At 37.7% G+C, this 16,116-nt stretch overlaps 1 protein-coding gene across 1 annotated transcript in view; it reads left to right on the top strand.

Annotated features, from left to right (window-relative positions):
• The first annotated feature begins 4,506 nt into the window (after positions 1 to 4,506).
• Positions 4,507 to 16,116, top strand: part of zmp:0000000660 (arf-GAP with Rho-GAP domain, ANK repeat and PH domain-containing protein 2) — a 172,498-nt gene continuing 160,888 nt past the window's right edge. Inside the window, exons 1-2 of the mRNA XM_038298182.1 lie at positions 4,507 to 4,527; positions 7,445 to 7,565. Coding sequence (XP_038154110.1) covers positions 4,507 to 4,527; positions 7,445 to 7,565 — 142 coding nt within the window. The remainder of the gene's footprint in view (positions 4,528 to 7,444; positions 7,566 to 16,116) is intronic.

The raw sequence follows: 16,116 nt of genomic DNA, 5'->3' as shown, positions 1-16,116 counted from the left end.
ATCAGTGTTGTCTCCCTCCATTAGATTAAAATGTGCTGTTTAAAGTGGTGGAGGTAAATCTCTTTGAAGCACGGTTACCTTGACGACGTTAACGAGCCTGTCAGTGACAGAGAGAAACGCGCATCACTTTCGTTCCTTAGTTCTCAGGCTTTTTTGAATGGGATTATCAGCTCCGAACAAACGAGTGCTGAAGACAAACCGTAAATGGTATCTAAAAAATTCTTTCAGTCTAAGCGAGAGCTATCCTTTGTCTCCGATTGGGGTAACTTTCATGGATGTAGCTTATTCACAACCTTAATGGGAAGGAGGAATAAAAAGGTTTGAGAAATCCTGCTGGTCTCATTGATTAACATGCAGCACAATGGTAGAGCAGAACTCTCAAAAGCAAAACTTTCCCTCCGAACAAACGAGCGGTGAGCAAAAACCGTATTAGGTATTCAAAAAATTCTTTCACCGTGAGCGTCAGCCATCTTTGGACTACAACTGGTGTAACTTTTATATTTCTACAATATTTGGTCTAGGCGTGGTGACGATGTAAAAAAGTGTATAATTGTCAAAATCATGATTTTGGGGTTCGGACAGATTTGTTACCCCCGAACAAACCTTTTTGCTAGCTAAACGATAAAAGATATCGACACACTTCCTTCAATGTGAGTGCTAGGAAGGTCTGAGGAACAACTTCACCAAGGCTCATGTTGCTACGTTGAACGGTTCCCAAATGGGAGCGATACGAAAAACTTTGTTTTTTTGAATTTTCACTTTGGATTTTCAGAGAGCTCTCATTGGATTTCTATTGGGGAAGTGTGGACTTCTTCGTGGTCTGGGCCAAACTGTCGGAAAACCGTAAATGCCACACAAATGAGGGTTACATTTCCTGAATCCTGACAAAAATCCCTACGTTTTGATGTAAAATTCATCTAGATAGAGTAAAAAATGAGCGAGTGAGTTGAAGCTGTTCGGCATGAGTGAAATGTTTGAAAACGCCAGAGTGGCACACTCTAGCAGCTGAACATTCCGTCCATAGACTTCCATTATAAATTTGAAAATCTTTAAAAATTGTTTAAAAGTTTGAAGCTTCACTGAAGAAAAACTGTAAAAGTTAGCTGAAAGCCAAGTTAAACTGTAATAGCAGAAAGATACGGAAACATTTTAAAAGTTGAATGGTGTTTCTAGCTGAAAGTATGCAGAAGTAGTTAAAGAGCAAAATAGCAGAAGATTTAGCAGAATTTTAGCAAAATGCCATTCATTTCAATGAGGCAAACATTTGCAGAAAAAGCTGAATAATTTAAAAAGCAAAAGAGGTAGAAATACAAAAAGACATAGCCGACATGTCCTAAATGAGCTGAATATTGTGAAATTTGAATGGTTGAAATAGCATAAAGTATGCAGAAGTAGTAGCGTTACAAAAAATGGTCGGAAGAATAAAAATAATAATAAATAAAGAATAAAGAGAAACAGGATCTCAATAGTGTGAATGCCTACAGCATTCACACAATAAAGAGAAACAGGATCTCAATAGTGTGAATGCCTACAGCATTCACACAATAATAAAGAGAAACAGAAAAACAATAAGTGGGAATGCATAAGCATTCCCACTTGAATATGTTATTCCTAAGAAGATGGAGGATTTATTTTTTCTTATTTATTTAATTAACTATTAATTGCAATTTTTCTTTCTTCCAGAAAAAATGTTACGAGGCTGTCAGCTTGCCTGTTGACATGTATACTAGTGTATGTTTGGGTTTCTGTATTAGGGTTGACAACAGAAACAGAATGTAATCAACTCTTGAGTGTTGGAGGTAAAGATGCTTTTTGTTTCCCTCTAGTAATCTAGGATAATCAATTATGGATTTCTACTCAAGGATTTCCACTAAAAATAGTCTTTAAAAAGTACACCAAGGAAAAAAATTGTTTTGTTGAAATGGGCTGATGGCATCACAAGATGCTGAAGAATCCAAGTGATAAGCTAACATTATTACTTTAGATATGATGACAGATTAGCTCGTGTTGACATATTTTTCAGCCTCAAGTGTTTGAGCCAGTTTGATACAAGCCAAGTTTCCATCATTTTTTATGTGCATTTGGATGCATATTAGAAAAGATTCACTAAAAGGGAAGAAAAACACAAATATTTAGGTTTTCTATGAAGCTTGATGTGTTTTTTTTTTTTTTTTTTGGCTACTCCAAAAGTAAAAAAAAGGTTAATGCACTGAACTAGAGATGAAAAAGACATTTACCACATAAGGTCTGAGATTGCTAACATTTACCTCACAGGACTAATCAGCCTTTTAGCGTCTTGCTGCTTATTCCTTTTAGAACTGCATTTATTTTTCTTTGTCTGTAGACATCATGTAACCTTGCCAAAATTATTCTTAAAAAACCTCTGTATATTTTTCTCATATTCGTGTTCTCTATTTTTTTTTTTACCTCTACCTCCTGTTTATCACAGCTATTGCTGAATAATTAATCTGATCACTCATGATTAATGTTTATTGGAATAACTGCTAACTAATTTAGTAATTGGTAATCACTAACTGGAATATAGAGACTCTTAACACATGCTAGCTGAAAGAGCAACTTAATCATTGCAGTAATTTTAGCAAACTTATAAACGTTTGCTTTAAAGAAAAACCTTTTTTGTTTGTGAATATGCTCTTTCCAAAATTACCCAAAAAGCGATGTTTTGGCTTCAAATGGTTTTAAATTTAGTTTAAAATCTTCCTAAAGGTACCTTTCCTATCTGTTTATTAATCAATCAATAAAAAAAATGACTGATTAATCGTTTAGCAAACAATCAATGGTTTCAGCCCTAATTGCAACAATTCATGATATTATCAGACAACATTAGTCATTAGATTGAATGATTCTTTTCCTTTTTTTATATATATTCAAGCTGCTTTTAAAACTCACTTGATGGTTAGATGGAAACATATTGACAGATGATCCCTAAGTGATGCAACTAATTGTAATGTTTTTTAAGTAATCACATGATGTTCTTTTCACTTTTCTCATTGTTTAGAGTTGATTTGAAAGCATATTGATGACTTATAAAATCAGCACATTCTTTATTCTGATTGTATTGCCATAAGTGGTTGCAAAACTTATGGAATTATGTAGTCTCAACTCTTAACAGTTTTTTAATCCGCAGTGTTCTTTATTTGATGTTTTTTAGAATTGTGATGGTGGTATAAGTTCCTCCAAGTCTGTCTGGTGAGCATTTCCAAAGGCAAGAGGGAAATTGTCCCAAAGTCCTAAGTGGCATTGTTGCATGTAATGGCACCAGAAAATATTCACATCAACAATATAGACTTCTTCTTAAAATAATATTTTTCCCCTGAATATCTGCATACATGTTTCTATAATTTTTGTGTTAAGCTTCTCAGAAAGACGTAGAAGTCAACCAGTTTCTATTTTGCAAAAACCCCCCAACGGCACAATGGCGGCACCATGGTCTTATTTGTTTTAGACCCGAAAATTTCATTTCTCCTGACCTGACAACCTCTAAGATGTGTTTTTGGTGAAATTTAAAAATAGCTCCATGTGTCTGAAGTGAAAAGCCACTTGAATCTGGTAATTCTACCTTAAAGACCTGATAGGTGGAGTACAGGAACGATGCTTCTTCTATACTCACAAAGAAATACTAAAGCTCCACATTAGTATCTCTGTTTTCCTTCTTCCAAACAGTTAGCAGTTTATTAGTACAGTGTAACTGAAGTAAAGGATAAAGATGTAGAGTTTAGGGCTAAATTACAGAAGGCAATGATGTATATGTGACATTTAGAAAAAGAGAAATGTAAATTAACTAAAAAACTCTTTCTGCTCATTCTGCCTGCCAAAAGTTGCTCTTAAATTCTGAGAAAATATGTTTATTATTGGTAAAACAAATGTATCTTCTTTATTATCTACAAATATGACCTTTTTACATTGTCTTCAGCGAGGCTCCCATCTCTAATATCTTGGTTCTAATTGAGTATTTTGGTGGTATAAAAGAAAAAACAAGAATATAACGAGAATGCACTTAAAAAACATATTAGTTCTTTTTTTTCTAAGTTGGTTGTTAATGTATTGCATGCAGCATTTCGCCTCATTTCAAAAGATGCAGTTTTTGTAGCAACCAGCTGGTGTCCTTGTACCTCCACTGCAAACCTGCCTGTTTGGAGACGTATCAGCTTAAACTCCATTTTGGCAAACAGCATCCTCGAACCTTTTTTTTTTTTTTTTTTTTCTTTAATGTTTTTTTTTCTACCTTCCTCCCTGTATTCTCCTCACGGTGCCCCTATTATTGTAGGCTTTAGCTCCATTGCTTTGTTTTAATTGTTTCCTGAAGTTTACCAGTTTGCTTTTTGAAAAGAAAAGAAACATAGTTACCCTCGCAGCAGAGACACTTTTATTTGTTCAAAACAGGGATTAAAAAACTGACACAGCCCTGTGATGTGACAGATGTAGACAAATGTTTATGAGCGTAAAGCACAAAGTGCCTATTTGTGCTGGAAAGTAGATCGAAGAATGGTTGAAAAGAGGGAGGAGGTCAGAAGGAAGTGAATCAGGGGTACAAGTGAGATCTTCTGGAGATCGGTCGCAAACAACGTTTATAAGCCTTCGCTCTCCAAGCGCATCCTGTTCTTCTTCTGCAATATTTACCGGTTTGGAAAGCAACCAATTAAACAAACTCTCTTCTTTCTGACCCCCAAACCAGAATTAAAGCAACTAATTACTGTTAACCCATACTGGGGGGGGGGTATACAGTAATTATCGGTGCACAACTGCAGAGATAATTCATTTACACACATGCTTCGTTTTGCTCCTCTTCCTCACCTTCCTTTAGCTTCTTTCTAAATTTAGAGGGAGGAAGAGACGGATACCGCAGTGAAACTCCCAGGGAGAGAGGCGTTCAAGGCTGCGGGTCGGTAATTAGGTTGAGCCACTTCTTGCCATTGTTAACATCCTGCTTTAATATGAGGAAGACCCCTACCTGACCCTCTTAGGCATTTTCATTTCTACATTATGTCTCTCTTTCCCATAAGTATAGTTTTTTTTTTCCTCGTGAGCCACTTTTAGATCCCTGTTTCACTCTTTTTTTCTTCTATTCTCTCCTCTGAATCTCTCCCTCTATGCTCTTTCCATTTTCTTTCTTTCACTTCTCTCCTTGGCCTTTTCACACAAACCTAATTTCTTTTTTTTTTTCCAATTCCATGCACCTTCCATCCATGTGCCCCCCCTCCCCTCCATGGCTACTGTGCTAGTCAGTTTTTGGTCATGCTTTTTTTTTGTTTTTTTATTCCTTGCAAACGTCAAGGTCACCAGCTTAATTAAGAATGGCGAGAGGGAGTCTGAAGTTCACCGCCTCTTTCTGCTCTCATTCTTTGCCTTTGCCCTCTGCCTTTGCAGGACAGGACCCTGGGATGGGACAGCGGAGCCAACAGGCAGCATTGTGCATGCCAATCAACGTAACGCTTTTATTTTTTGTCGGCCGAGAATCGAAATTCATGTCAATGCCGCTGAAGAGCAACAGAGGGAATGAATGTGTCATGTCTCTTTTTTTTTTTTCTTACTTTGCAATGATAATGACATTATCAACATGAATAATGCAATGTCTGCTGTGACCTTTTTTCTTTAAATGCAAACTGAATGGTTTTCACATCGTTACAGAAGCACAATGTACTGTTCCTGAGTTCAATCTAATGCAAGAACTTAACAGTTTGAAATCTACTTACAATTTCTACCTACTTTGAAGGAAGTTCAGTGCCATACTCTTCATATAAGGTTTTGAATCCTTTTTTTTTTCTTTTAAGAGCACTTCTATTCTCTCTTTGTTTTTGTTTTTTTAGCAGTCATAAAATTGAGGCTTGATATTTTTCTCTCTGTTTCACACCCACAATGACTCAGAAGTTTAATTACCATTATCCTGGGAGATTGTAAAGAGGGCTACGGAGCCTCTGATGCAACATTTTAGTGCTACTTTGGGGGGAAACATTAGGATATGATAACAACGCAGTAAATCAGATTCTTCTTTACCTGAACCCACACTGTTCTGTGGTCTAAATCCCAGAACAGTCTGTGTCCCCATTTCTTCTCTAACATCTGTGAAGTCTGTTTTTAGCATCTAGATTTGTTTAATACGCTTATTTGACTACAAAAAAAACTCTTATTTGATTTATTGTCTAGTGCTTGGTTTTATATTTTGCAGTTCACTAATTCTGAGTCGTTTCAGGTCGTCTTTACATTTAGAAACTTTCCCATTTCAAGATTCAAGTATGAGGTGAAAATATCACGCTATTATTAATTCTGCTTGGCTCTTTCGCGATGAATTGTGATGGCACAAGTGTCCAGTTTGTTATCAAGCAGAAATGAATTCTGCTTGTCGGAGGGCTTAGTGCTATTTAACAGATTCAAAGCTTGAACAAAAAACATGAGCTGTTTGTTGAAATTGAATGAGATGCAACATTTGATCGAGATACTGATGAAAGCTTTGCGTTGATAGACGGAGTAAAGTGGGTTTTCAGATGCAGAAAATGGCACTGGGTTGAATTCTGTTTCTAATTAGAGATGCACTTCTCAAAAATCGCAACAGATCTTCTTCTTTTTTCAAAGTGTTGAACTGTCAATACAGATTTGATCTATTTCTGTTACCTCAGTAGAGATATTTTTCCATAAAAACATAATAAAATCAGCCTTCTGAGTCTTTTACGCCATTGATTATATATTTAGGAGCAGGTGCGTAGTCACAATGCCTGCGTAAGAGAATAGACGCGATGAACTGTGCTTCTTCGACAGGAAACTATGACGTTTGCTATGGATGTGGTGGTGAACTGGGGTTATTTTACATGTCTCGAACAATTTACTGCAAGTTCTGTTCACTCAGTGGTGTCATTCTCCAATCAGAGAAAGATTTGATTTCTTGAGTTTCTTTAGTGGCCAATTACTCGTCAGTACTGATCTAGCTGAAAATTGGAAGAACCCAATCTTTGGCTGATTTCTTTGTGCACGTCTAGAGAGAAGAACTCATCAATGTTGATTTGACTTGGCTTTCTGACTGAATTGTAATGGGAAAAGTTCTGGTTTGAATTCCAGCAGCTTTAGCTACATTTTCTCTCACTATACTCACCCTCAGGTCTCACTACCGTTTATTGAAGTTGATTCATGAAAGAAGACGAGAGGTAGCCATTTGTGCTAATGACTACAGCGCTGCATTTGATGGGATACGGTTCCGCTTTGATGAGGATGTTTGTCAGTGCTGTTTCAAACTGAACCCAATCCCAACTGACAGCAATACAAGTCAGATTTACACATCTATTGATGCAAACAATGCACTGGGGGAAAAAGCCATTGTGTGTTTATGGATGCGGATAATAGAAATAAGCAAGAATTCGATAACAATATTTGCTTGAATGTAGCCAAGTGTGTAAGTGTGGGTGTAGTGCTTATCATCTGTTTCTCTTTTCAGGAGATGTATTCCAAGGGTCTTATTCTGGTCAGCGCCATCAGACAGATTAAGGGACTGGGTGACAACAAGTTTGAGGTTGTCACGGGTCTTCGAACTTTCACATTCCGGGCTGAAAAAGAAGGTAAAAGTCCCTAGATCTCTATCTTCCTTCATTTTTCAGTCATTTTTTAGCTTCTCAATTTTCTCATTATGTAGTCTGCCTCTGTCACTCTGACCGTATGATTCACTGTCTACCTTTGTTTTTTTTATACCTCTCTTACACTTTTTCCATATCTTCATTCTGTCGCCCAGAGTCGCTGTACTTTCTGAATACGTCTGTAGCAATCTATTTTTTCACCTATTTTCCCCATCTTTGTGTAAAAGCACTTCTCTCTTTCATAGGACTCTACATGTTTTTTTTTGTGCAAAATATTACTTTGAAAAGAAATGCTTCTGTGTTTGGGAAAGACTTTGCAGCTTTTAAAGTGCATATGAGCAGATCAATAAGAATGTCTGTGCTGAGCCAAGATGAGGAGAGTGGTAAAACCAAGAGTCAGGAACACAGTTCTTAGAAGAAAAATAACTAACTAAATAATAACTAATTTTTTGCAAATAAAAAAGTTACATTTTTTTCAGTCTAACTGCATTCTGTTTTGAATCAGAAATTTTGAAATTTTAATTCACATTTGGGAAAAAGTCAGTTGCTGACTGGACAGACTGATTACCATATTTTCTGAAGTATAGAACGCACCACACTATAAGCCACACTCACTAAAGTTTAATGTGTGAATTCGAGACATTTGTTCTCCATCATGGCGGCTGCTAGCATGTCCTTTTGTTAAATGGAAATCAGCCCTTTATTCTTTCATTTCCAACTTTGACGTCCCCTTCTGGTTAAGGACACATCCACAGAAAGGCTGCACCTTCTTATAAGCCACATGTTTCAAAGCATGGGGAAAAAAGCAGCAGTCCAGAAAATACGGTAATCCAAGTGTGTCGGATTACAGTAACCATGGTTACTTCAGATTAAGAAGCTGGGCAAAGTTCAGGAAGTAGATGAGTTGGGCATGCAACTCATTGTCAAGTGTGAGGTTTCCAAGGTTCTCACCAACTGCGACTACAAAAATCCAATATGGCTGCCCTACTTAAAGAAAGCTTTGTGACAGTCAATTTCATCACAATTTATGTGCTCTTCTATTGTGTTTTCTTTTTCTTCAAATGTTTAACCCACTCCGTTTCTATTGTTGCTATGCTGTTTGAAAGCATGTTGTGCAAAGAAATATATTATAGCTAATTTGAGTTGCTAAAGATAGTTAAGTCTGTGAGCGTTTATTATACTAAATCCCACCTCACCATGGTTAGGATGGTCTTAAATAAAATCCTAAGATCCAAGTTTAAAGTTCACAGATACAGGAGTTTTTGCCTCCTTCTTGATTTTTATTTATTTGGATTTTTTTTTATAGATTTGATACACTTGTGAAATCAGAAAGATATTATTTGTCAGAGTCATCACTAGTAAATAGAAAATGCAGGTTTTTTTCAATGTTTCTTTTATTTTATTTTATTTTTTTCATTTTATTATTATTAAGGGGGAAAAATCCAAACCTCTATGCTGCTGTGTAAAAAGGGATGGCCACATACATGAGATAACTGCTGTGGGTATCCATAGCTTTAGCAAGCTTTGCCATGAATCACTTGCAGCGCCATAGAGACCTTTGTCCCCCTCATCTTTGCAGAATTGCTGTAAATCAGCCACATTGGAGGGTTTTCCAGTATGAATGATGTTTTCAAGGTCATGCCACAATATCTTAATAGGATTCAGGTCCAGACTCTAATTTGACCTCTACCGAAGTCAACATTTTGTTTTTGCTTCACTTTTCACACAAGGCAAAATAAGAGCAAAGCGGATTTTTGCAGAGGTTTCCCTTCTCTGGTGACAAGTTGCATTAACATGGGTCTTTACAGTAGTTCATAGGCATAATGTCTTCTGGGGATAAGCAAGTTCTAAATATTGTTTTGAATGGTGCAAATCACCTTTTTAGGTGGGCGCCATTGCAAGGACAGATCTGAGCTCCATCCTATTCACCGTCATCAGTCAGACTCCCGACCTGCGCCTTTTCGTATCACTAGATTTATTTTTTTAATCTTGTGTGGACTCTGTGATTGGGAATGCTGCTGATTTTTGGCTGGTCTTTTGTGATTCATCTTCACCAACCATTGTCCCTGTTCTTTTGCTCTGGTGGAGACTCAACAAAGTAGCTAGTTGAATGTAAGCGCGCAGAGCATCACACCCACACAACCCTGATGAATTTAGCCAGAATCATACACTTGTGAACTGACTAATGGCGCCTATAGAGGCAACTGTGATAAAGTCCTGCAATTGTAATGGCATGCATAAAAGAAAACAACTATTCCTTTTTCCACTTGCTTTTAAAAGCTGCATTTTCTGTTCACTTGTGGTGTCATTAACAAATAGACTTATGTGATGTTCTGCAAGTTATTATTACAACTTTCTGCACTGCATATCTCTTTTAAAACCTTCTAGATGCAACACCAATGGATGTGTGGAACAACCCCTATTTCATTTGGTTGTTGGTCCTTTAAATTATCTTTACTTTATAGAGCATTCACTCACATTTACCTTTTAAAATATTTAACACTGATATTTATTCTTAGTTACCAGCAAAGGGGTTCCAGCGATTATAGGAGAATTCAGCATTAGTAGAACAGATCAAAGAGAATACTGAAGACGGCACCATTTTTGTGTAGTTTATTAACAGCCATGATCAAAATCCCAACATTCTAATAAAGTAGTGCACGTTTTATTGAAACTCACTAGCATTTTAAGTGTTTGTGGCCATCTCAGCCAATCCAAACTCATAAGACTTTTGCAAACCTGTCCCCTTTTCTCTTTGATCGTCTGAAATGGATTTTGCATTCGGTCGGACCAGGCTGTTGTTCCTGGAACAACTGATTGCTTGCGTGGAAATAAAATAAATATTAGAGATAACATCTAAACAATCTCATAAACATATTTTATAACTGCTGTTTCCGGAACATTTTCATGTCCTCCCCTGACACTACCCCCAGTACCATGGTCAGAGGAATTGTTTTAAGCACATTGCAGAAATCAAGTAGGATTTTCTTTCTCTCACTTTTTTTTTTTGCATGACACCCTCATTAGGAAGACCAGCACAACTTGGAGGTTGAAGCTCAACTTCAAGTGTCTTGTTATATTATTGGTCAGAAGTAAAGGAAAAGACTACAATGTATTGCTTTACATTTATATCAAAACGCACAAGAGGAAATTGCACATACTCATAGGTATGTCAAAATACTTTAGCGCATGAGTTCATCAACCAAACTCACATGAGCAAGGAATTAAAGGTACCAACCTATCATCCATTAGGACTTTTACAGTTGCCGATCCAGGAAATGGTCAGGCAAAATCACTGCAGAACCATTTCCCCCATTTCATAGTTTGATCCAACTTCTCCCTGCTGGTAGGCCCTGCAGAGCACTATACACTGCTGCCCCATTGTTTTAATGTTGTTGTTTACAGTATTATTGTTGTTGAATTAGTAAACACCTCGTGAGATAATCTAAAGTTAAATTCTTTATGTTTGCACGTACCTGGAACTACAGCTGATTCTGATAATTGTGTGGCCAATACGTTTGAAATGTTTTCTTATTGTTCTACAGTTACTGCACATTACAGGATCAGAGAGGGCTATACTTTTCTTCTGAAGTATTAGTGTATTTTGTATATAGCTATTAGTTCTATTATTTTTGTATATAGCTATTAGTACAGCTGGCTTTGGAGAATCTACATTATTTCTCTCAGTCTGACATTTCGAAATCCTCTTGTTCTTTTACAGGCAGAGGTTGAACACTCAAAAGGATGAATCTATGAATCGGAGCAAATTAGCTTTACTTGCTTAAATTTTAAGACACCTCACTGGTGAGTGAAGCAAGGTTTTTTGTTGGCTGTAGTGGTTTAAGCTGTATGGTGTGTTAGGTGAGCATAAATGAGCAGAGTTGGAGTTTCTGGTTGGCCATTCACTGCTTAGGGTTGCTCAAGCTGAAATGTTGCACCAATAAAACTGAGGAAGCCCAATGAATTCTTTGATGTCATATTTTTGTTTTCTTAATTGCACTTTTAGTGTAGAAAATGTGACCTACCTTAGTAAAAAAAAAAAAAAAAAAGAGTTTTAATAAGCCAAAACTAAAGGCTGTCTTTGCTTCTTGTCCTTCAGTTTAAAGCTTTTTGTCATAGCCTTATAAGAAAAAAAAGAGACGTTACCCACTCCTTGCCTTTTCCCATCAACCCCCTGCCTGTTCGATGGCAGTCTGTTAAGCGGCTCAGGTCAAACAGCTTGTTCGCTAATCGGCAGTTTATGTCTCCGGTCAGATATAGTACGCCCTTTGATCCCCTGAATGAGTGAGGTTGGTGAAATTGAGGTTTGCATAATGATGGCTCTGAGAACCTTTGACTTATTGTGTTGCACACTATGAATATGTGAGAAGAAGATGAGCTGAAAGTGGAATATCATCCATGAAGTAGTCGTATATTATTGACATATTGAAAATCCACTGATGCATTTATGTATTGCTGAGCGTCGGCTGTATCCTACTGATCAGATTCAAGTTTTTTGTGCATGTATAAGCAAAAGCTATTTGTTGTAACACATAAAATTTCTATATTTACCTCGTACAGCAATTAGATGTGCTACTGGCTGTTGGGGCCAAAAAAACACCATACAAACTGAGGTAAATATGCTGTATTGTATCCAGACTAAATAAATCCTTTTTCATGTATGGATAAATCCTAGGTGGGGCAAGGGACACCAACCATTTGTTTCAGATTAAGTCACAGTTTTGATCCGTCAGTTGAAAAGATTGCCCTCAAAGTAAATGTGAAAATGAAATGTGCATTGCCTCCAGCAAGTATCATCCTTTTGTTATAGCTAGCTGGGCATTGTTGCAGCTGGCCCACATATCATACACTGCATGTCTCTGCAGCCTTTTTAATTGTAAATGGGTTATAGTTGAAAGTCGTGCCTTGAACTCAATGCGTTTGATGAAGAACAGGACTTTGAGCGTAATCTGAACATGAAAGGGCATCATTACAACCACTGCAAAATTATTGCAAAGAAACCCAATGGGTTTTTTTTGTTGTTTTTTTAAATTCTCTCGACTAATTTACCTTGTTCTCATTTCTGCTTTTTTTGTTTGTTTGTTTTTTTGGGAAAAGAAAAAGAGCCATGAACCAAACACATCTAATTAATTAATTGCACTGTTTTATATTTTTAGACCAGTTTGAGTAGACATTTTGTGAAAACCTTTGTTGTTATGAAGTCATCCATTGCTTTTAGGCATATATACACATATACTGAACACATTGCCCCATGTCGGACTTTGCATCCTGATACAAGCTAGGAAAGAGCAGAAACTGTCTATCTGGAGGCCTCTGACTCTTGGGAACTGTAGGAAGTCTCTTGCAGAGAAGTGGCCGTTGCCATCAGGTGAACAAGGAGAGGCAGGAGGAAAATTGGAGAAAGGAAAGAAAGGAGAAAAGTTAGCCTCATCACCTCATGCAACTTTAAACAGGCCTGCTCGTCCGATGCTGAAGAGTCATCAATCTTTGGAAAGCACGTGAGGAAGGTGGAGACATCGAGAGAAAATGGGGGATGAGTAGCTTAGTGAAGTAGAGTTTGGGGACTGATGGAGTCAAAGTAAGGAGGAGGAAGAACAAGATGATGGAAGGATGGGGAGAGAAGGCCAATAGGTGGAGTATAAAAGGGAATGGGAGCAGCTAGGAAGGGAGGGAATTAAAAACTAGAGAATAACAGGAGGGAGTAATGGCAGAGAGGCAGACATGCAATCTTTGTTAAAAAGAGACAGAGAGAGAGGTAAAGGCAGCAATGATGGGGAGAGATGAAAAGGGCAAAGTGAAGATGGAGAGGGGGAGGAGGTAGAAGTGAGTGAATAATTGAAGGCCACCGGAGAGAGTGTGCACACAGCTGTCGGCTGATTCCTCACTTGGTCCGCAGGTGGCCTCTTCCCCCAGGTACTGTCAGCTTGAGAGAGGAAGAACAGGAGAGGGTAGGGAGGATGGGAGACTGGGATAGTTTGATGGAAAGTACACTGGATCCAGAAGGAATGTGTCGGTGCGCTCTGGAGGGGCTTCAGACTAACATGGTACATGACGGAGGACAAGATTTACTGTGTTTTAAAGAAATAAAAAGACAAGTGATTTGTATTCTGGTTTCTTGGCCTTTGCTTTTTCACAAGTGCTTGTACAACATGTCGGTTTGGTTGGAGATGAAAGGGAAGCGGGTCGGAGAGATGCAGAGAATGAGTAAATAAAAATAACAAGCATGTTTGGGATCAGGCCAGAGTAAGAGCACATCTAGAGTTACAAGCTGTGGAAACCTTTTAGTTTGACTTTTTGTAAAAGATTGGTTGAAAAATTAGAAACACTTAAGAATTTATTTATTTTTTTTTTCACATTTGAACATTTTACAAGTCAAAACTTAAATGTGTTTGAATTTGCTTATCATTGAGACTTTTTTTTTGTGTGCAAATAATAAACTGAAAAGTGGAAGTGCATTTCTATTTGGCCTCCTCTGGTTTTATACCAACAGATGAAATTCATGAAAAACAACTGCATTAACATATCACCTAATTAGTATAGCTCAGTAGTGTGTAATTTAATCTCAGCATAAATTCAGCAAATAGTGGAGAAATTTAAACTGTCCAGCTTAGAGTAGTGGGAAATGGGATGATGAGGCTGGGGGATGGTTTATACAAAAAAAAAAAGAAAATAAAATACAAATCTTTAGGTGAAGAGTGTCAAGTCAATCTCTAAGTGGTGTCCAATAGGAACAGCTGCACTTTTAACCGGCCTCCAGTCTATCACTGTGTAAAAGAGTCTTCTAGTTTCATTCCTGACATCAAAGCATCGCTGGATATTTAACCACTTATATTGGTAGAATTGGTGAGATTCATATAAATAAGTTTTTCTTGGACGTAAAGTTCACAAATATTCTTGAGGGGTTCACCTTTATTTTGCTGTGTTTATTTTCCTGCTGGATTACTAATCATTCAATAAAAGTTGTTTATTTAGAAGCAGAGTAAGGCTACTATTCCTGCTTTATATTTAGAGGAATTAATTTATAAGGTGCTTTATAGTCATATAGACCAATGGTTCCATATAGACCCTTCATGTTTTAGACATGTCTCTCTACCTGATTCAAATTAGGGCTCCTCCTCTGCAATGAAGTGCCAAAAAAGCCTGTTAAACATTTATTCTTTTCTGGTGTGATGCAACAAGGAGACACTGAAAACATGCAGGACAGGGGTAGCCTGGGTGCCAGTCAGAACTTAGTCCCGCCCACAAGGTTTGAGTTCGGGGAAGTTCGGTCTGGCTCTGCTCCATAGTAGCGCGAGTATTATCGCCCACTGTCAGGCGATCCAATCAAATTGTCAGGGCGGGCTTTATACGATGATGGACAGATGATCAAGAGTAACGTAATCAACCACGTGACCAAAGCGCGCTTGGGTGACAACAATAATGGCTGCCGCTGGAGAGTTTGGGTGAGTAGATTCTGCTATTAGGTCTGTTCTAGAAGATATCGACAGCAAATTAATTTTAAAAGAGGAACAGAGAAACGTGATCAAGTCTCATCTTCTTATTCTAGGCGTGAAACTGCACGCTTTGATTTTTGTGGACAACAACTATGCCTCGCTTAACATACGTCACGCACTCCGTTGCTCTTATTGGTTGTAGATCTATCCAATTGAGTGCAGAGGCATTTTTTTTCCTGGTTCGTTCGAAACACGCCCCATAATCACAGCTCTATGGAGCAGTATCAGACTCATATTCTGAATAGAATTGAGTAGGACTACGTCAGGCTAGGACAGGGGTCCCCGAGTAACAGAAAAGATCAGTAGGTAGCTTGGGGTTAAGTGCCTTGCATATTGACATTTGACAGAAGAAGACTGCAAGAAACCAAAAACTCAAAACCTTCCATCTTCAATAAATAGTCTGATGCGACTTGCAATGACAACACTGACAAACACTATGCTACCTTCAAAGTTTGTGCAGTCTATGAGTTTTAACACCATCAACTTTACTCTAATGAGCATACTTCTTGAGATAGTGGCTACAAGGAACTACTTTTTGTTTCATCTCACCATAAGTATCATTTTTTTTTTTTTCTCGATTTCCAATTGTACAGGCATGAGTTTTAAAATGGTACATGAACTTAATTCTGGTCTTTAGTAGTTATATTGACCCCTCAGATTGCCTCATACAATAGCCATATTCTTATAATTGCTCTGACAAACACTTCCACCCACCAATAAATGAAAGTTAGGCAACTTGGGTTAAAATCCTTGCCCCCGGGCACGTCAACCTGTGACTAGGAGGAATCAAACCTGCAACCCTCTGATTAGAGAAGACTAAGCCAGTTTCCCAAACAGTATCAACAGTTTTTAGATCCTTTTATACTGTAGGCTGTTTCTTCCCAGTGGAATTACAGATTTGAAATTCTACTCAGACCTCTTTAAATTCCTTCCCAGACTTATAAACGACTACAATCTTCTTTCAGAGGGCCTCAGGCAGCTCTTTAGATCTCACCATGGTGAACAGTTTCCAACAATTAGGAGCACACCAAATGCTGAATAGC

The sequence above is a fragment of the Cyprinodon tularosa genome, unplaced genomic scaffold (assembly GCF_016077235.1).
Source record: "Cyprinodon tularosa strain WSP-4 unplaced genomic scaffold, ASM1607723v1 ctg400, whole genome shotgun sequence".
In the NCBI taxonomy this organism is placed as follows: Eukaryota; Metazoa; Chordata; class Actinopteri; order Cyprinodontiformes; family Cyprinodontidae; genus Cyprinodon; species Cyprinodon tularosa.
Note: the sequence above shows the minus strand (reverse complement) of the source record. Positions and strands in the feature narration are given on the sequence as shown.